The sequence below is a fragment of the Macaca nemestrina genome, chromosome 6, assembly GCF_043159975.1.
Source record: "Macaca nemestrina isolate mMacNem1 chromosome 6, mMacNem.hap1, whole genome shotgun sequence".
Classification (NCBI taxonomy): domain Eukaryota; kingdom Metazoa; phylum Chordata; class Mammalia; order Primates; family Cercopithecidae; genus Macaca; species Macaca nemestrina.
Genome location: NC_092130.1, coordinates 159,015,956 through 159,039,193, shown reverse-complemented (window position 1 = coordinate 159,039,193; position 23,238 = coordinate 159,015,956). Strand labels below are relative to the sequence as shown.

The window sequence follows — 23,238 nt, the reverse complement described above, 5'->3', positions numbered from 1 at the left end:
CAGGGTCTCCACTCCAACTTCTACAAACCAGCCTTCATCCATACCCATTAAGATTACATTCTTCTACTTGCTATAACTTCGTATCCCTGATTTAAGAATCCTCACTATCACCCATGTGAATGAGGATATTGACATTATCTAATAGTACATTGGCTATTTCCTACACTCTAGATTGAACATATTTCATATGCACAAAACCCAAAACAAGACCCAATTTCACAATGCCACTTTATATGTATGAGCAGTCTCCCAATCTGTCCTCCTCAACTAGCTATTACAGCTTGCCACACTTAAATAGTTAAAAAAAATAAAAATTTAGTGTTTTTAGAGTCGAGATCATATTAGTCACACCATATATTAGGGAAACAAATGCATTATTTCTTTCTCCTTTTAAATTTCTTTTTTCCTGTTTTCCTTAATAACAAAATAAGGAAAAGCATTGCTTTAAGACTCTCTGTGTTATTAATCATAGCGTATTATATAGTAGCCATTTGTCAGATACATTTATATGCAAAAGTACAATTATTTCTTGTTTCTTTAATTAGTTATTTCAATTGACAAACAGAAATTGTTCACCTTTAATATGTACAACATGTTTTTAAATGTATGTACTTATTGGGAGTGGGATGGCTCAGTCAAGCTAAAACATATTCATTAAAGTATAATTATTTCTAATTGCCATTCAAAACATTTGGCCTTTAGACTTTCGGTCACTAAATTAAAACATTTCCATCAATAAAATAGAGGTTTATGATTTTAAGAAAAAAATGACAAAGTAGTAAAATATGGAAAAACATATATATAGCCAAAGGAATAAATAAAATGTTCATTTAGCTAAATATCCTCAATATTATATATTTTAGTAGATGAACTCGTAAACTGTCCTGGAGTGGAATGAGAAAAAACTGTGTTTTTTTTAACTGTTTATGCAAATGACTGCCTAGTGACCTAATTAAGATCCTATACAACCAGTGAGAGAAATATGTAGCTTCTGTATTCTAAGTCCTGGGGACGCTGAAATGATCCTGGAAAATGCACCAGGAATAAAACAGGTAGTGATTGGTGTTAAATGTAATACTGCAACAGAAAACTACATGTAACACAAGTGAGAACTCATTCCCAACAAGAAACACAGAGTTATAGAGAAGACGTAGGTGTGAATCACTCTGTTATCATAGAAACTATAGCAATTTTCATCTATTACAAAACTAAAATGAAATAACTAATCAGAACTAAAGTACTGTAAATAGTATAAATATCATACATGAAAATATTTGGAAATGATTCAACACATATAATCACTAAAGAGAAGGCACAGAATTCTAATGCTAATTATATTACATAGCATCTAATATGGTGGGATATGTGTCAAAACTATGAAGCTCCATATTACATTAGATTTGGCACATTTATATTACTTTCTCAGTTAATAAAACACTATGGTAAGATCCCAACTTATTTTGAATATGTTACTTTAATAAAAATTGATAGCATAAGACCAGTACTTCAACTATTGGCTCATTATTTTTTACTAAAGTAACACTAGGCATGAATCTCATCAAAATGTTTAATTCTGAAGATGTGTAATTTTTAATTAGCTTCTGCTTCCTAAAGACTAAGTGTCTAGAAAAATGATTTTCATTCCTGTAGCATTCAATGACACCATTAAATTTTTTTAAACCACAATAATTTAGGCTTAGCAGGAAAGGTGACATACTTTTGGGGAATCGAGGTGGATTGTCATTGACATCGGTGAGAGTGATGTTGACTATTGTTGTTCCGGCTAATCCTCCAAGCTGTCCTCCCATATCCTTGGCTTGGATGAGAACTTGATATTGTTCTTTGACTTCTCTGTCCATGTTTGGCAAAGCTGTTCTAATGACACCTTAAGAGATAAAAGCAATAATGTAAAGTAAATATCACAAATGCTGTGTTTTCTGAAATAAAATAATCTGCAACAACATGATTCTACCTAGAATCACTAACAGAGACATAATAGCTATAATTATATCTTTTAAAAAGTGAGACATTCAAAATGTCCAATGGTTAGGAAATAATTAAAAATATTATAGTAGCTACATAATAAAATGCCATGCCACAATGAGAAATATGGTTAAAGAACAATGTATCACCTCGAAGAAATAGTCATCATTCATAAGTAAACCAAGTTAGACACGATTTATATGCATGATCCTATCTTTAAGAAGAAGAAATCATTAAAAATTAGAGAGAAAAATATAAATGCTAAAAATACCAAGTGGTTAAAATGAGTGTGCAATTTCCAATTATTACTACTTTCTTCTTTGTTCTTCTGTTTATTTTCTAGGATAAAGATACTAATTTCTTTTCTAAAAATGCGTTCAATAACTTGGTTACATATTTTGTTTTGTCTTTCAGAATTCCCGTTAGTTATTTTAGCAACAGATACTTCACTAAGTTTCTCCAGCTTCCAGGACAGTGCTTGCCATTTACAAGGAACACAGTGAGTATATGCAAACCAATTAACTGAATGAGTGACTGGCTGAGTGAATGAATCTCTAAATAATTAAATTTACAAGTGTGAACTTTATAGTACATGTGCATATTTACATACTGTCCTCATTTACTGTCCTGGTGTCCAAGTGTAAAAGTAGTTTATATTTCTATTTATTCATAGTAAAAGAACCAAAACCTCCTGGATTATTCTCAAATAAAATCATGAATAAATTTCATACCAAATTCCAATCTTCAGTCAATGGTTTTAGGGAGAGATTGGACAGCATTTGTTTTAAACACAGCTGGCTTTAATAGTGTTGTTTCTTTCTTTAAGAAACATGCTACTTTCTTTAAATAGCATATATAAATAACAAATATAATATCAACAAAAATAAATCAACCATCAACAAACATGCAGAATCCAAATCATAAAACCAACATACATCCCTGTTTTACCTGTATTTTCCACTCTCTACTTAACAAACGCTTATTCAAATTTTACAGTCTGAGATTTCTTCTGACTATTGGCAGGAAATTGTTGCAAAAAAAAGACAGCCTTCATTTATGATGCTGCTGCTTTATTTATCAATAGGTACTGACACTTTTTTTTTTTTTTTTTTTTTTTTTTTTAAGAGGGAGTGTCTCTCTTGTTGCCCAGGCTGGAGTGTAATGGTGCAATCTGAGATCACTGCAACCTCCACCTCCCGGATTCAAGAGATTCTCCTGCCTCAGCCTCCCAAGTAGCTGGGATTACAGGCATGTGCCACCACACCTGGCTTATTTTGTATTTTTAGTAGAGATGGGGTGACACCTTTTTAATCCAATGTGTTTGCCCTTTCTTCAGTCCAGGCTCCTGATGCTCCATTTCCAAGTCTCTTAACTAAGATTCTTCATCTCTACCTATGAGTGTTCTGGTTCTACAGACCTTAAGTTATGTGACTTCTGCCTGACTTACAATGCTTACATTTTCTAGATAGATACCTGGGTTTGATTCATCTGCATTATGTCTTGTCCTGTTGTTGACCGAGTCTATCTTAATTCATTTTCAATAAGAAAGTTATGTATATCTTTCTTAATTTATTTCTAGCATAAAAATTTCCAATATGAAAATTATTTCTATCACTATTCATCAATGTATTTCCAAATCTATCTATCTACCTATCTATCTATCTTTCTATCTATCTATCTGGACAGAGAGACAGAATTGTGGAGTTGTTCCTTTCTGGTTATCTGCTGACCGAAATAAAAAAACTATATACTGGGATCCAGTTTGATTAAAACATTAAGATGCAAAGTTCTTCTTTTCCCAAGATAATGCCATCAATTTTTGCTTAATTATTGAGAAATTAATAAACAACAGAGTAGCTATGAAAAGAATGACTTCTTGAAAACATTCTTCTCCTGCATTAAGATAAACTGCAATGTTTAAAGATTCTCATGTTAAATTTGGAGTTTGGTTTAGCACCCAGATTCCAACTCCAAAAAAAATATACACATAACTACACTATTTTTCCTCTGGAACAGCGGTATTTAAATGGAAGTGGTGCTGGGGCAGGGGAAGCACACCCTGGTCATCACTAGAAATTGACTTTCAAACTACATATGCAATCCTTTCCTCTGTCTGAGTTCTACCTACCATCCAGTTGGTAGCACTACACTAATAGCAGGGCTAGAAGCAGTAGAGAGGTCACTCATAAGACACAGGGTAGAGTAGGAGGGCAGGGCTGTGAGTGTGATGCAAAAGGTCTTGACAATTTTTATGAAACACTGGAAAAAATACATATCTATTCTTAACTCTGATAATATCTATTTTGTCTCTGTTCAATTGCATCTTAATGTTTTAATCTAACTGGATCCCAGTAGATAGCTTTTTATATAGGTTTGCAAATAACCAGAAAAAATACAATTCCACAATTCTCTCTGTCCAGATAAATAGATAGTTATAGAAATAGATGGATAATGATATAGTGACAGACCTTCTGCTAGCATCTATTTGGTGACAGTCACAAATGCAACTACAGTTTCGAAGACTATGTTCCATAATTCCAAACTTCTTTCAAATATTCTGCTGTATCTTAATATAAGTTAATTCTTATTATTACCTGAGACTACTGAGATAGATAGATAGATAGATAGATAGATAGATAGATAGATAGATTAGATTAGATTAGACTAGATTAGATTAGATTGATATGCTTTTTAAATTCATTTTCAGGAGCATAGTGACTATATGAATAATGGAAAGCCTGACTTATCTAAGGTATAGATGACAGAAGTAATGTCAGCATTGATAACCTGAAACTTAGTCTAGGATCCATCATACCATTTCACATGAATAAATATATTTAAAGATGGTGTTTATTCAAAGAAATGACAAGTTGGTAGGGGATCATTTGAATAATGCAATTCACAGAATTATTATGTTACCTAGCCCCTATAAATTGAGTAAGAATTGTGAGACTCCAACAAGAAGTGCCTTCATTGCAATCATCCACTCCTAATGGTCAAAGCTTGTGAGAAGATGCCACTTGAAGTGCACACATTGGAGTGCTTAGGCTCCAGCTATTCCACTCTCTCCAGGTCCACTGAGCCCCTAAACTTCTCCAAACTTCTTGTCCTCATTCTCTCAGTTCCCCCAGTGAATGCCTGCCCAGTTAGTGGACATCTTTCTGGTTTCTTCCACTTTAGTCTTTTTTTTTTTTTCTTATGAAGCCTTTTCTAACTCACAGCATGGCTTCAGGAAGAAATGACTGTACCCACACTAAGATTCAATCATAGCGTGTAGAATGTTTTAGTGCATTTTTTGATTTGTTGCCTGTTTACCTTTCTTTACCAGACCGAAGCCACTTTAGGACAGAGAGAAGTCCTTTCATTTGCTTTTCTGTTTCTGGCATCTAGTTAATGTCTGGCTCAGATTGATAAAGGACATAGAAAGAAATTATTTAGGCAGATAGTAAGAGTAAAAGAGTCCTTGGTAAAATTTCCCTTTTAATAAAAAGCAGCGTCCAAATCATTTCTTTTCTAACAAAGAGCAGCCTGAAAAACTGAACTGCAGACATAGATAAGCAAGCTGGAAGATTGCTCCAGGGAATGCCAGCAGCTGTGCGGAGAGAAAAGGGCTGCCTGGGAGCCAGGCATGTTCAACATGGAGGCTCTGTCTTCCCTTTTCTTTGTCACCACATGCACAGTAAAGAACTAGGCAACGTGACACTAGCCAGGTAGAGAACCCATCTCAATAAGAGATTAGGGTGGGGTGGCCAGATTTTCACACGCTGTGCAAATGGCACACCTAGCCCTAACCAGTTTTTCATACCTTATGCAAACAGTACACCTGGTCTGACCAATCTTTCATGCCCTGTGTAAATCAGACATCACCTCCTCAAGCTTATCTATAAAACCTGCTGCATTTCACCACAAAAGCAGAAACCCATTCGGGTCCCCCCTCTCTGCAGGGGATCCTTTCTCTTTCTTTTGCCTATTAAGCCTCCATTCTTAACCTCACTCCTTGTGTGTCTGAATCCTTGATTTCCTCAGCATGGGAAAAGGAACCTTGTGAATTATCCCAGAGAATGATGCCACTTCAAGAGTATGTCTGGTTTTCTGTTTCCCTGTTCTTAATACAGCTCTGTTACTTTTTCCACCTATATGTACTATAATTTTTTAGTTCACTGTAAATTTATTATTTTGTGATATCTTTTCTTTTTTCTTCTACTCTCTGTGAATCATAATCCAAATATAGATTTTCTTCTCATTTTTTTCCTGTAGTTTTCCCCCATCTTCTACCCATGCCCTGAAAAATCTATTTCACTGATTTATTTTACCCTATAGCTATTTATTTTGCAAAAGAAGAAGTTTGTTTTCTTGAAAAAAGTTGTTGTCTATTTTCAACTTACCACTTTTTTACTTTGGAGCTAAATATCTGGGGAGGCAAGTCCAGACATTATCTTAATTATTCTGAATAATGTCATGAAATAAGAAAATGGCTTTTTGTAGATAGCATATGAGAAAAAGTTTTTTTGCTTTTCTCCAAATTCTAGAGATTTAGACCAGCACTGTACGAACTTAGGGGACTGGCAGATGAACAATGGGTAAATGGCTTTATTCTCCTCTCAATGAGGTTTATAGTTCAAAGGAGACTTAGGCCACCAGTCTGCTGTCCCTAGAGCAGCCATGATGGTGAGGTCAGAGCGTAAGCCAGGTCACAGAGCTCCTCCACTCTGAAGTCATCACAGACTGTCCACATCTTTCAGAATAAAGCCCTCACATAATCTTCACTTGCCTGCTGAACTCTGATCTTCTTTTCCACAACTCCTTCCCTCATTCACGGCAGGCTTGCACACTGTCTTCCCGGGCCAGAAATGTTCTTTTCAAGGGGTGCTCGTTTATAGTTCTTCCACTTCCTTTAGATCTTTTTTAAATAAAGTCATCTTCACAGGACTGTGTTGGCCATTCTATCCAAAATTTCTTTCTAAATTAATTTCTGATTGCTTCTGTAACAAATTACCACAAACCTACCAGCCTAAAACAACATAAACTTACTATCTTACAATTCTAGATGTTAGGAGGCCAACATGGGGCAGGGTACGGGTAGGGCTGTGATTTTTTCTAAATGCTCTTCATCTTCTAGGTGACGGTAGCACTCCTTGGCTTCTGACCTCCTTCCTCCTTCCTGTAAGGCAGTAGCAGCTTAGCATCTTCATGTCTGACATATCATTTTCTGACTCTGACCCTTCTGCATCCTTCTTCTGCTTACAAGAACCCTTGTGATTACACAGAGTCTATCCATAAAATAATAATAATCACCTCATCTCCACTATCTATGATTAGAACCTTAATTCTTCTTTGCCATGTAACATATTCACAGGTCCTGGGGGTTAGAACATGAACATACTTGGGCAATCATTGTTCTGTCTACCATACGTACTCTTCCTTAATATTTCATATTCTTTTCTCTACTTTAGCATTCTTTCCTTAGTCTTTAGGCTATTGAAAATATGGTATATTTCCCTTGTTTATTCTGTTTGCTTTATGTTTCCCCAAATTGAATGTATGTTGATGAAGGAAGGGGCTTTTGCCTGATTTTTTTCTTCGCAGCAAAATGGCTAGCTTGCAGAATGCCAGGCATATAGTAGGCACTCAATACATATTAGTAAAATAAGTAAAGTAATGCATAATACTAGCTGAGGTAACACAGGGAAAATAAGTGTTTATCCTTCAAGAGAGATTATGATTTAACATATTTCTTGTAACCTTGATCATTATTGACCCAAATAACTCATGATGTAATTTTGAAGGTGGGGTTATTAGTATTTACCTAGGGGTATTATAGCTATCGTATCATGAAAATGTTGTTGATTAGACCTGAAAGAGATCTCTCCTAGTTAAATATAGACTCCAGTGTTTACCAAGTCATCGTTAACTGTTTTTAATAAAGATTTGGAGGAAACATTAAAAACAGTATTTTAATGCACAAGTATGTTAGAGATAGCTAATAAGTTGAAGGATAAAAAGAGTAACGATGGCACTCAAAACTTAACTTCAGCAGTGAGAATATACGTTTCTGTTTTCAATTCCATGGCTCAGTTATATTAGGGTTATGAGAGACCAGATTCTGCATTATTTTTTGTGAAAAGTTACTGAGTTTCATTTCATTTTAGTCTTAAATTAGCCTAAAATGTAAAATGGATTTTTAGAAAATACGAGTACATTCCTGAATAATATTTATTCAAGTGTCATGTTCATCATTGCACAGATTAGGTATATGATTTTTTAAACTTTTTGCTAATGTATTTGAAGGACAAGAAGAGTTATCAGGTTATCTTCAGTAAGAAATTTAGAGGCCATGTTGTCCAACTTTCTAACTGCACCATGCCTTCACTCTCCTATAGGACTTATGAGTCACTTCCTCCAGGAGTTCTTTCCTCCGGAAGCTCTCATCCCTTCAGTCAGTCTAGTGTCCTGTAGTAGCATTATGTATCAGAGAATGATATACCAGAAAACTCACATACAATCTTCTGAAGACCTCATGAGCTCACCCTACTAGACAGGGATCTACCTGATGACCTACTTGATTCATCTTAGTCTCCCAATAACAAAGGACCTGTGAGGTCACATGTTATAGATACATGTGCACCAAATGACATAATCAAATCCAACACCACCAGTTCATTACTCGTCATCTGCTTTAACTCATCCAGTAATGTGAAACTCACAATCTAATGAGTTATCACTCTTATGTATGGTATTTTTCTTATCTTTTTATACATATGTATATATATGGAGCTAGAATTCTTTCTTCCTGTAACTCACACTATGCATTGATAGCTCTTTTCCTCTCAAGCAGCACAGAATACATCTAGTTCCTCTTCTACATGACAGCTCTACAACTTGCTAAAGGCATATATCACATCCCTCTGGAATATTTTCCTTTCAAGCCCAACTTTCTTAGTTCTTTTTGCTGATGTGTTCATCTCATGATTTCTAAAATAAAGTACATGGAACTCACCCAGAATCTACTTGAAGTCTGACAATGCAGAATACAAGAAAATGATTGCCTGCAATGCATTCCTGGGCATGGAATTTTACTACACAATCATAATATTACAAAATAGGTAACAATATGTGCTGATTTATCTTAATAACTATTTATTTCCTTGACACAGTTTTCTTTCCTTATTATTATTAGCATCTTTTGATTTCCTTGCTTTGCTATCCCATCATTAATCCTTGCCTTAATGCTCCCTGGCAACTTATTCATTCTGGCAAAAAGTATTAAAAGAGTGACTTCATTGTGTAGGAAAAGACTCTTTTATTTTGCCTTTAAAGAAAGAAGATATAATTTCTTTCACTAGCACCAACTGAGGTGTCTTACTCAGTTCTACAGATTTTATTCTGAATTAATATCAAAAGATTGCTCCATCCCCAAATGACCCAGCAATCCCTTTTCTGGGTCTATACCCAAAAGAAATGAAATTATCACTTCATAAAGATATCTGCACTTTCATGCTTATTGCAACATTATTCCCAATAGTCAACATATGAAAACAATGTAGTTGTTCATCAGTGGACAAACAGAATAAGAAACTGTGGTATACACATATAATGGAATACTATTCAACCTTTAAAAAGGAGATCCTGCCATTTGCCACAACATGGATTGGCCTGGGGGACAGTGTTCTAAGTGAAATAAGCCAGGCACATAAATAAAAATATTGTGTGATCTTATTTATATGTGGAATCTTAAAAAAGGTAAAATATGTAAAGAATAAAAGACAGATTATAAGGGTCAGGGTATGGGAGAGAAAATGGGGAGATGTAGGTCAAAGGATACAAAATTGCAAAAATACAAGATAAACGAGTTAAAAGATCTAATACACAACATGAGGACTAGAGTTAATAATAGTGTATTTTATTTAGGATTTTTGCTAAATGAGTAGATTATAACTCTCTTTGCCATGAGGAGGAGCCTGGCGCGGTTGAGGGAGAATGAATTAGTAAGATGATGGGTAAGTTAATTTGTTTTACTATAGTAACCATTTATTATGTGTGTGTGTATCTCTTATAACATCATGTTATAATATGGGATATACAAAATAAATTTTTTAAAAGAATGTTCAAATCATAAGCATAAGTATGTGTATAGTATCATAAAGTGTTAGCTCAAAATATAAAGTTATTGGCCCATGCTTTAATTTTAATAGGAAGCTTTTATAACACCAACATATTTTAGAAGACATACAAGAATAATATCGGTCAAGCTATAGGAGGAGGTTTCGTTGGGAGATAGACTTGAAGATAATTATCTCTGAATGAAAGGTTGATAGACTCAAGAGCAAAAATCTTGGGAAAGTATTAGTCATGTGGGCAAACTTTATCATGTTTCCCTAAGCAGAATTTAGAACAGGATCACACAGCAAGAAATATCAGAACAGGAAATAAAAAACTTTTAAAGTATCTCCTGCAACTCTATTCTCACTCAATTGTTTTCTTAATATGAATTCTATAAATACATGTAGAAACGTGTAAAATAATCATTTGTAAAGGACATATTTTTGACAATACATGTAAATTAAGAGATATGGAGGGAAATGTTTTGGCTAAATGGTGTAATGGTTTGACAAAAATGTAAACATACTTAATGCAACTGAATTGTCCACTTAAAATGGTAAAAATGGTCAATTTTATATAACGTGTGTTTTACCTTGATAGGAAAACAATTTTATAGATTAACAAGAGGATATTGAGGTAAAATAAAATTAATACATTCTCAAGTAGAGCTTAGATCATTTAGAATACAGCATACCATTACCATATGATGTGAAATATGGCAATACCTACTTACTGAACTCAGACTAGTTATTTAGAATCATTTAGGGAAAATTTAAATGCATTAACAGAAGAGTTCATCATTTATACTAACATTTGTTTTCTTAAATGCAGCAACTCTATTATCAAAACTATTGAGATGTTCAGCATCCTAATTTCAATCACTGAATTAAATATTATAATATTTTTGCTCTTGTTTAATGTTTTATAGATTATAGAGATTTATAAATATTTTATAAACATTAAGTGAAATAATTTGTATAATTAAATAATACAATATGTTAATATAAAAACATTTTAATGCTATATAAATGTTAAGTATAATAAAGATAATTGTTTAATGTTTTATAGTTGTAACTACATGTTGGGTGCTTTAAATGTCATTTACTAATCATCTAAAGCATATAAATGAATGCATTTGGATTTTAACTCAGAGTAAACTATTTCATAGTTAAAACAAAAAGTTGTCGAATGCAATGATTTTTAAAGAACTATTATTTATTGGTTTATTTCATGGAATAAATGAGTTTATACTGTGTAGAATGTTATCAATTTATATTGTTTAGAAATAAACTTGCCATATCCATTTAAAGAGAGATGCTGGGAATGTTTGTCAAACAGCAGTATCAATACAGAAATCTTTTTATTTTCTCATTTCAGATGAAACACAAAATGATCTCTTTATCTCTTCATAAATATTTAGGCACCAGAGGTTTTGATGAAACTTTTCAGAGTTGTTTTAAGCTGTTTTCTACACTCAAATATGGAAAATTTCAGATAATATTAGTTTTTCATGCATTTTATTTAATAACAGCAAAAAAATCATAAAGGGAAGTTATATGGCTGGAACAAATGGAGCCTATTTCTGAGAAATTGCAATTATCCTTGATTTTTGATTTACTCTTATCTACCACAAGGTGATAAATTTGACAAAAAGTCTTCTTAATGGTTTCTGTGCATGAAGAGCTAGTTTTCATTCTCTTAATGAAGTGCTTCATCATCCACTCTTTTCCTGCCTAGTGGTCTGAGGCATTGTTAATATCAAGACTTCTGTCTCCAGTGAAAATCAATGCTTCAAAAGTCTATTACATAGCTTACGACAGAATTGTTTCACTCTTAGTTCTAAATAATAAACATTATATAAAACATAAGTACAAAATTATAAAAGTTACATTACATATTCACGTACTGTATGGTAAAACAAACTTTTTAAAGATACTAGAATATACTGAAAGTCGATATTGGCCAAGTGCAATCTAGGGAAGAGTATGTTTTTTGGCTCATAAAGTTGTTTGGTATTCATTTGACCATAACAATTATATTCTTAACCCATTCTTTACGTTTACATTTATCTTTGTTTGATTTTTGTCTTGCTTTTTAAAGGTTAGATATGGTTTCATCTACAGTTATCTTACCAATATTAAATGCTTAATGTTAAGTCCTTAATTCTCTCTAAGAAAATACTCACTCTTATTCTGAGTATATAAACTCACCTACTTTATATAGAGTTTATCATTGTAATCCAATGAGTGATCTTTAATATTCTCTTTCTTCACCAATCTCTATACACATACTTTTCTCATTTTTTTATTCCTCTTGCCTTTCAGGAATATTCTTCATAGGCTGAAGGGATCTAAAAGAACTGCATTGTCCATACTTTCATTTCCGGTCAGATTACCCATTATAGCATACCTCAAAAAGATATATAACTATACAAGAAAAAAAAAATAACCCAAAGTGGCCCCATCTGAAGAAATGAAATATTTTAGATAATTTTCCTTCATTATTTTCATATATTCTGCCTATTGTCCAGGCCTTCTTAATTCCTCTGGAACACTGTAGCATCATAAACTTCATTGGACAACTTCCCCAATCTTTTTTTTTCAATTTACCCCCCTTTTCTACAAAATAAATATAAGATTTTTTTTTTCACAGCTAAAAAATAACCACAAAAGCTCCTTTTAGATGGTATTGCTAAACATTTTCTTATCTTTGCTGCCATATTTCTTGAAAAATCGCTTGCATGGTAAGGTGTAATTTTCTCATCATGCACTCACTTTTAACATTTGACAGACTGGCTTTTATTCTCCAAAAGTCTGTGCAAATCAGAGAAGCTTCTTTGTCCTAAGCCATTCTGGATTCTCTTCAGTACTGATACTCCCTTCTTACTGGATCTCTTGAAGGACTGATGCTGTCCTTACTACACTCTACCCGTTTTTCAGGTTTACATAAGGGAGTGACTCCCTAATTTAGTTCTTTAATTTTTTTATGATTTCTGCCCCCTATTGGCTTAATGAGGAGGATAAGAAATTAAGAGAGAATGGCAGGTTCATTGACAAAAAGTGTTGCAGATTTTGCACTTCAACTTTTGTTAAGAAACATCAATAGACCTTATGTTTCCAGGCAACATTAATACATAATAATTGTTAATTAACTTATATCTAATTAGTATACCAGATTTTTACACATACCTCTCAGGAAGTATCAATTATAAAATGTTTAACTTATTTGAATGTATAGTGTCTGAAATATATACTTTTCAAATGCATGTTGGTATTTAAAAATTAATTTACAACTTTAAAATGTAACTTATTAGTTCAGTATGAGAACAATTTTCCATTATTTTAAGTTCACATGATACATCATATTAAATTCAGTTTGCAATATGTTCTAATGTAGTATATAATCATTGACAAAATAACCATTGTTGTGGGATTTCTGCTTCAACTGTGACATGGGAGGCCTACTTTGATCACTGGTCAAGTGGTCGAGTCTTCTTAGCAAAGTATTCAATGTTCAGATATTGATTATTTAGAAACAGAGCTTCCTCATTTATTTAAAAGGAAAGACAAAATATTCCACGTGCATAGCCTCCTGCCCTTCGTATGCTACTCATATTATATTTGAATTTGAAAACTGCTATTTTTAATTAACAGTGGGACTGGATTTGAAGACATAGGCAAACAGAATCAATGATTTTGGTATTGCAAGATTGTCAAGTCTCCCCCTTCTCCCACTATAAGCATAAGTCTCTATTAATCTAAACCAAGCATTCATAACCCTTATATATACAGCAGTAGAAGCTCCAGGATGTTCCCATGTGTTGTAAAAGCCCAAAACTAAATATAACCGAACCCATCCAATAAATATGAAATGAAAAGCTATTATAGCTGGAAGAATTTTTTTTAAGTAGACTTTTGAAAATTTTAAATAAGACCAACAATGACTGCCGACGTAACAAATTGGAACTTTATAAAGATATATTAAAAGTTTTATTTTACACAAAGTTCACTTAAATGGAAATCGTTCTTCAGCAGCAAGGTAAGATCCCATCTTCTTTGCTTAATGCACATTGCACTGAAGCTTTATGGCTGTATTAGAATATGCAACTCCCCATGCCAAGATTTAATTAAAGTTTAAATATTTGAAGGGCTGGTGATAATGTTGCCTCTAATAAAAAATTTACCTGTCTTGGGATCAATAGAGAAATAAGGTTGTCCCTGAAGAATGCTGTAAACGACTCTGGCACTGTTTCCATAGGTCGGGTCATCTGCATCTGTGGCCTTGACCTGGAGTACATATGCACCTGGAAAATAAGACAATATCACTCCACCATTTTTGTTTTACCTCTTTCAAGGTCATGTCTCTTATCTGCTGAACTCAATTTTCCTTTGGTATTTGACCTATGTCAAGTATGCCATGAGTACATGATGTCACTGAGGATAGTTTAACCATTATAACCAAAATGTTGAGCAATGATATAGTTGTTAGTACAAATCACAACTTTAAATATATATTTTAAAAGCTGTGTCCATTTCTAGGAGATGAACCATTGAAATGAAAGTCATCATGATACCTTTGTTGATTGGTCCACCAAAGAAAGCATGGACGCCACCTATATTAGCTAATCTGCTTACTATTGATGTTTTAATTTTATGATTAAGATATCAATAGAGAGACTAAAAGGTTTAGAGTGTACTGAACATTAGAAGTTGTTAAGTAATTTGCAATTGCAATTTAAAAATTAACAACTACCTACTAGCATCAGGAAGCCTTTAATTAGAAAAGGAATATTTGATAAATTGAGAAACTATAAAGAATAGCAAAATAGCTATAAGAGCACTTCTTTGCCTCAAGATTGAATGAAGCTAAAGATTCAGTGACATAGGAAGACACTACAAACAATCAAATGATCTGCAGCTTTCCTAATTTTTTTTTTTTTTTGGCATGGGTATATTTTTTCTGTACTAAAAGAAGTTGAAGAGAGCTTTTCTCTGTATTTTCCTTATCTGTTCATGAGCATATTGAAATCAGTCTCTAAAAATGTGTAAAGTGAGTATCTCTTCCTAATGTCCTATTCAATGTTACTATTCTGAGTTCAGAACAAAGTGAAATCAAAAGTACCCAAATTGGAGCAAATAAAATAGACATATATGTGTGTATATATATACATATATTTCTACATATCTATATACATACAGACACATACACATGTGTACATCCAAATTTATACAGTGAGTACAACTCCCTTAATCTGTTGGAGGCACTCAAAGTAACTGTTCTGTTTGGGGAAAATAGGATTGTTCCTTTTCATTCAATTACTCTTTCAGCCTTTTCTCTAAGAGTACAAATTTAGAACAAACTATGTCTTCCTAGATTACTATAGAAGCTAAAAGAATGCATTACTTTTTCATTTCTACCATTTTCTTTTAATAAACGTTAGGCTTGTGACAAGAGTAAGAAACGATAACTCTTTGTAGACGTTCAATGCCAAGGTCTTTCAGTTTAAAATGGTTGAGTGAATCTTGGCTTTATTAACAGAGGAAAAATATATTACAGCAGCCTTTCCCAAGAAAAGAAACTTTTAGAGGGAACTTTTAGAGGGAATGTAGATAAACATTACTAGGAAGTCAGGAGTGAAGACTAATATTATCCATCATCATCACCATCATCATCATCAGCATCATCACTATCATTAATCACAATTTGACCAGCGTTTATTTCTATGAAGCATTGGGTACCTGGATTAAAGATTCATTAAAACTACCTTTCTATAATGCTATAGAAATCGACAGTTTATTAAGAGTAAAGTCCTCTCTTCCCAACAGTATTTTCCTCCAGAATATTCATCAGGATGTTTACTATCCCTCCACTACACATGTGTTATATAGGCAAAGTCTACAAATATTCACTGCTGCCCTAATTCTGGATATAAATATTACAGTTGAAAAACTATACATTGTTATACATGTTGGATATAGTTGAAGAAAAGGAACGTATTATACTTAGTTACAAATAGGAAATTAAAATACTTGAGAAATAAGAAATATTTAGTGACAGCATTAATAAAATTTGCCAAACTAACACCACATTGCAATGTACAGTGGGGAAAGCAAAGATGAACATGTATTGTCTTCACTTTTACATTTTTGTTTTTAATGTTTACATGAACCTCCACTATGCTGAACAAATATTTTCTTCTATTAGTTGTATTAAATTGTTTATGTCAGTTATTTTTAAAGCTCAAATATTTAAAGGAGTGAATTGGGAAATAATTAATGCATCAAAGTTGCAAATATTTTTTCATACAGCCCCAATTTGTGCTACTTAAAAGGATCACTAGATAGCAAGAATAACTGTATTCCTATTATATTTCTTCAGTTGTATCTATAGAATTAAAAATAATTGTCCACTGAATTACAATATAGGTTAATCCTTCTTTAGTGAAAGAGCAGATTCCAACGTAAATTCTCCAAAAGTTCTTAAAGATGGCCTTTTTGGGTGTTTACAAGAATGCAGTTAAACACCAGTATACCAGCTTGTTTTGTCAGCTGCTTCATGACTGTCACAAAACTCATGCAAAAGACAGACATTTTGTACTCTTTCCATTAAGAAGTCTCGGTCAGTTGCCTGGAGCATGAAAATCTCCGAGGACTACCTTTTTCAGTGCTTGGATAGCACACCAGCTGTTCCTGACACTATTAAACACTAAATACCCAGGAGGTAAGAGCAGGAGGTTGTGGTTGGGGCATGTTTAATGTGCCACAAGGAAGTAATACAGTCAATGATTTGCAAACAATCTGAAGTAGTCTTGTATGTAGCAGTGAGCTTGAAATTTATTCTCTTATCACTCGAATCCAGGAAATGACAATATAACCACTCTAAATGGTTATATCTGCAGAGAGAATGCGGCTCTTAGAGAAAACACTCTTGTATAAGTGGTGAGAACCAGAGTGCAGAATTTGCAATGGAGAGTTTCAAGTCACTTCAAGTTCCCATATAACACTGCTTTGATCAGTAACAAATTAGTGTATTTTTAGTAACAGTTAAAGCCAGCACTAAAAGTTATTTTATAGTAATAACTAAATTCTATATCTTATACTGTCACTCAAAGGGAATAAATATTTATAAAACTATGATAAAGCAAAGAAAAGATAAACTGATCACTGAGTATGACAAAACTATGATGAAGAGGCATCAGGAGATGCCCACATGATATAAACTCCAACTAAACAAGTGATCACTAACATGTAAATGACTATGAGTTAGAGTTCATATGAGATCTGATTTGGATATTGTATTGCTCAGCTCAGGCTACAGTAACAAAATACCACAGACTGGGTGTCTTAAACAATAGAAATCTACGTTCTTACAGTTTTGGACACAAGCAGTTTGAGATCAAAGAGCAAAAAAATTGGGTTTCTGATGAGAGCTCTCTTCCTGGTTTCTCACTGTGTTCTCACATTCCCTTTCCTCTGTGCTCAGACAGGGAGACAGAGAGAGAGAGAGAGAGAGAGAGAGAGAGAGAGAAAGGGAAGGAAAGAGAGAGACAGAGAGAGACAGAGACGGAGAGAGACAGAGACAGAGAGAGACAGAGAGAGAGAGAGAGGAGCTCCTCTCTGGTGTATCCCCCTTTTTTCATAAGGCCACAAATTCTATTGGATTAGGACCCATCTTTAGGACTTTATTTAACCTTAATTACCTCCTGAAAGGGTCTATCTCCAAATACAGTCACATTCATGGCTTCTACATATGAATTTCAGGAGGATTCAGGTCAGTTCATAACATATCATTTTAGTATACAGATATGTACATGTTAAACTACATGTGGAAATTAACAACTTATTAAAGCATAATTTATTTCTATGTTGCAAAATTATAGTCATAACTTAAGGTAATATCAGTATTTTGCAAACAAACATTCATATCATAATAAAATTCTGATAAATAGACTTATTAAACAGGTATACATTACCTAGATGAATTAATTTAAATTTAAGTCAATATTTTTTGTACAATTTATGTTGGAAACACTAATAGAAAGCATGGTGTTTCACTTTTTAGATTCAATTTTGAGAATTCATACATATAATATCTTATATGGTCAGACAATACATTTGAGAACTCACACATGTAATATCTTATATGGTCAGACAATACATTTACACAGACACAAATGCACAAATGATTTAATAGTTTGTAATTACTCCACTCAAGTTAGTGAGCGTATGAAGTGCTCGGCACACTATCCAAGATGCTAGGGAACCACCATGAACAAAATTGAGAGGCCAGCTCCTGAAATCTTATATCCCATCTAGAAAGGAATGGGAGGAGAAACAGATTCAAGGTGAGAGACTTCCATATAGTAATCAGGAAAAGCAATTTTGTAAAATCTCATTTATATAGAGACCTGAATAGTGTTTTTGCACTTTCCTTTTCCCCCTAATTTATTTATTCTTTAATTGACAATATTGTATGTATTTCTCATGTAGAGCATGTTTTGAAATATGCATACATTGTGGAATAACTAAACTGAGCTAATTAACTTATGCATTCCCTTACATATGTGTCACTTTATGTAGTGAGAACACTTAAAATCTACTTTCCTAGCAATTTTCAAGAATACAATACATTACTATTAGCTGGAGTCACCATGTTGTATGTTAGACTTCCAGAATTTATTTCTCCCATCTAACTGAAATTTTGTATACTTTGGGCAACATCTCCCTAGTCTGCCCACTCAGTTTCCCTTAACCACCTGTATTAGTCTGTTCTCATACTGCTGTGAAGAAATACCCGAGGCTGGGTCATTTATAAAGAAAAAAGATTTAATTGACTCATAGTTTAGTATGGCTGGGAAACCCTCAGGAAACTTACAATCAGGGTGGAAGGTGAAGGGGAAGAAAGGCACCTTCTTCACAGGGCAGCAGGAAGGAGAATTGCTGAGCAAAAAGGGAAAAGCCCCTTCAAATTTTATGAAAATGCACTCAGTATCACGAGAACAGCATGGGAGAAACCGCTCCCATGATCCTATTACCTCCACCTGGTTCTGCCTTCAATCCAATCAGTTCTCCATAAGGTTGTGTATGCTCTGAATCAGTGTCCAATATATGGTACTGTTTCTCTCATAACCGGGATTCACCAGTCCAGGATCAAAGGGTGGACACAGTACCACTCACCATCACCCCCTAGTGATCCACTAGCACAATTCTTGCTTCCTGTTTCTGTGACATTACATCCTGCTGGCCTAGTGGTCTTAGTTCCAGAGGGGGAAATGCTGACACTAGGAGACACAACGACGATTCCATTAAACTGGAAGTTAAGATTGCCACCTGGCCAGTTTGGGCTCCTGCTAACTCTAAGTCAACAGGCTAAGAAGGGAGTTACAGCGTTGGCTGGCGTGATTGACCCAGATTATCAAGATGAAATCAGTCTGCTACTCCACAAAAGAGGTAAAGAAGAATATGTGTGGAATACAGGAAATCTCTTAGGGCATCTCTTAGTATTACCATGGCCTCTGATCAATGGGAAACTACAACCACCCAATCCAGGCAGATACAATTGGCCCAGACTCTTCAGAAATGAAGGTTTGGGTCACTCCACTAGGTAAAAAAAAAATATGACCTGCTGAGGTGCTTGTTGAAGAAAAAGGGAATACAGAATGGGTAGTAGAAGAAGGTCATCATCCATACCAGCCACGATCACGTGACCAGTTGCAGAAATGAGTACTGTAATTGTCATGAACACTTTTTCTTTATTTTGTTAAGAATATGTGCATGTATACATTTGTACTAAGAAAAAATCTTCATTTTCTTTATCATGTGACACAAGATTTATTGAATTCATATCAGCATTAAGTATTGTTAACTTTCTGTAATAGCATTTAGATTAAGGATTAGCATGCTTTGGGTTGTACAAGGGATAGCTGTATTATGGTAGGTGTAATTATGACCTTACTATTGTCTTTATTTGGAGATTATGTATGACTTCAGGAGACATGTATGCGTTAAAGTTGACAAGAGGTGGACTTGTGATGCTTAATATTGAGTGTCAACTTAATTGGATTGAAGGATGCAAATTATTTTTACTGGATGTGTCTGTGAGGGTGTTGCCAAAGGAGATTAACATTTGAGTCAGTGGACTGGGAGAGGCAGACCCACCCTCAGTCTGGGTGGGCACCATCTAATCAGCTGCCAGTGCAACTGGAATAAAGCAGGCAGAATAAGGTGGAAGGAGCTGACTTGATGAGTCTTCTGGCCTTCATCTTTCTCCTGTGCTAGATGCTTCCTGCCTTCAAATATCAGACTCCAAGTTCTTCAGCTTTTGGACTCTTGGACATATACCAGTGGTTTGTCAGGGGCTCAGTTATAGACTGAAGGCTGTACTGCTGGCTTCCCTACATTTGAAGTTTTGGGACTTGAACTGGCTTCCTTGCTCTTCGGCTTGCAAATGGCCGATTGTGGGACTTCACCTTGCGATCTTGTGAATCAATACTCCTTAATAAACCCCGTTTCATATATACATTAATCCACTAGTTCTGTCCCTGTAGAGAACACCACCATTCTACTCACTGCTTCTGTGAGTTTTAATTCCATGCAGAGGCACTCTGGGTGAAAGAGGTTCTGGAAGTGTTGAGGGAAACCTCAAGAAAATCAGAGCCACCTTCACTGTGGATCAAAAATCAGATGGAAGAGGTGGCAGAGAAAATGGTCATGTATGACTTTTTAGGTCACTGTTAGGACTCCTGTGGGATTTAACTACCCTTTCTGCATTGACTTATCTTTATCTCATTATCTCTATCTATCTAGTATACTTACCCACTAAGCTGTATTTCAGTTTTTATTAACATGAAAGGGATATAACTAACTACACATTAATTTTTCCCCAATACAAAACAACCTTAGTATACTTGCACACAATTTATACTTATTGTATGGTGCAATTGCATTAATTTAAAATTACATGAAACCTTAACAAAAATAAAAATATTTTGACTGAGAATGTAACAAAGTGAGTAGTACTTTACAATTTGTAATGACTATTTGATTTACATAGTATTTTCATCTCTGATTAAATTTTGTTGTTTTCCAGTGTAATTTCTTGAACCTTATTTTATTCATTAAATATACTGAATGGGTATTTTATAAAAGCACATAAAAGTCCATCTCACAATTTTTAACCAATTTCTTTTCCGTGGACACTTTGTTAAGAGGATTCTGCTTATTTTCTGTATTACAAACAATTCTGCTATTGGTAAATTCTTACCATTGCCAAAGTTGGATCAAAAAGCATATAGATTCAACATATTGAGCTGCATTGTCAAGGTGACTACCAGAAATTTTACTTCTTTACATTCCTATCAACAAGTATATTTTCTAACATTCTCACCAGCACATATCCTAATTGTTTGTATTTTTTATTTTATGCTTGAACTTTAATGGCATATGGTTTTTGGTCATTTCTATTGTGTGCGTGTGTGTGTGTGTGTGTACAAGCTGCACTGTTTCTTAATCTACTTTTTTCATGTGTTATATCTGTGTCTATCTATTGAAAGTTTACTAACTTATTTTTATTTAGTTTCATTTTTATGTGGTAACTTTAAATGGTTTCTTTTTGTGTGAATGTGTTTATATCTATGTGTGCATGTGTGGTATATATACCTTAAAAACCATTATCCTTTAGTTGTGTTTGGTAAAATTATGTGGGTTTTATTGTTTAGTTTTCTGAATTTCTATACAATGAGCATATGGGTTCTGAAACCCAGACCAGGCGAGCCACCTTAATTCATGATATAACTAGAGAGGGCTTGCTTCTGCTCTTTTATGTATCATGTAGTAATCATCCCTTATTTATTTGATTTAATTAAGACTAATAATATAAAGGCTTGGGATAAATTTTAAGAATCATCTGGCACAATGTTTCCATTTTACAATCCAATGCTTGAAGGTCAGAGATGTTGAAATCATTATTATTTTTACTTAAAGACATTCTCGTACAAAGTAGTAGCAAGGTGAGGGTGGAACTGAGCCCCACTAACTCACAATTTCAGTTAAAGTAGTCATGAGTTTGTTAATTCATTCATGTCTTCTTTCAATAAATTTTGTTAATTCATTCATGTCTTCTTTCAATCAATAAGTATTTACATTTGTATACTATACACTAGATGCTACTTTCAATGAACAATAAAAAAGTATGTTATGGCCGGGCGCGGTGGCTCAAGCCTGTAATCCCAGCACTTTGGGAGGCCGAGACGGGCGGATCACGAGGTCAGGAGATCGAGACCATCCTGGTTAACACGGTGAAACCCCGTCTCTACTAAAAAATACAAAAAATTAGCCGGGTGCGGTGGTGGGCGCCTGTAGTCCCAGCTACTCGGGAGGCTGAGGCAGGAGAATGGCGTGAACCCGGGAGGCAGAGCTTGCAGTGAGCTGAGATCCGGCCACTGCACTCCAGCCCGGGCGACAGAGCGAGACTCTGTCTCAAAAAAAAAAAAAAAAAAAAAAAAAAAAAAAAAGTATGTTACATAATTATTATTTTGTAAAATGCTACTTCTAGTGTGATAGTTTTGTATTCAATGTATTATTTACACTGGGAGCATTAAATAAACTTGGTAGGAAGACATAGATAATACATAAATATAAGCAGATTATATTTAATGTATGGCCTCTAGAAAATGTTTTTAAAATTTTCCATATGTATAGGAATATTTCAGTAATTGCATATGCTCTTGCTTTTTATCACTCTGTCATTGTCTTAACAGGTTGAGGTCCTCACCTTCTCACAACTGGAAAGCTGAAACGAATCCTATCTGCTTTCTCCTTCAGCCCCTTCAGTTCCTTTAACATAGGAATAACAGAGTCTTTGAGCCAATTCAAAAGATTGATCCTATTACTTTCATTGATTACAAAAATAAAATGGAAATAAACAAAACCAAACAAAAACACATAAAGCTCTAATGAGTTTCTATCCCTATTTTTAAAAAAATCATCTAAACTCATTGACATGCTAAGAACAGCGTGACATGAATAGATTTCAAATGTGCCTTGCAGATCGGATTCCAACTGTGCTGCCAGAGACCCCATGCAGTAACTACTCATACTTATTTACTGTTTATGATGAGGCTCTTTCATGCCTCTGTGCTCTTGAACAGGTGATTCT

The 23,238-nt window shown here is 34.2% G+C and overlaps 1 protein-coding gene across 7 annotated transcripts in view; it reads right to left on the bottom strand.

The window, feature by feature from the left end:
- LOC105472967 (cadherin 12) overlaps positions 1–23,238 on the bottom strand; it is a 1,136,463-nt gene that overhangs the window by 101,709 nt on the left and 1,011,516 nt on the right. For all 7 annotated transcript variants that reach the window (XM_071099074.1, XM_071099075.1, XM_011726552.2 and 4 more), the window contains 2 exons: positions 14,267–14,386; positions 1,718–1,885 (listed from right to left, as the gene is read on the bottom strand). In XM_071099074.1, the coding sequence (XP_070955175.1) occupies positions 1,718–1,885; positions 14,267–14,386 (288 nt within the window). The remainder of the gene's footprint in view (positions 1–1,717; positions 1,886–14,266; positions 14,387–23,238) is intronic.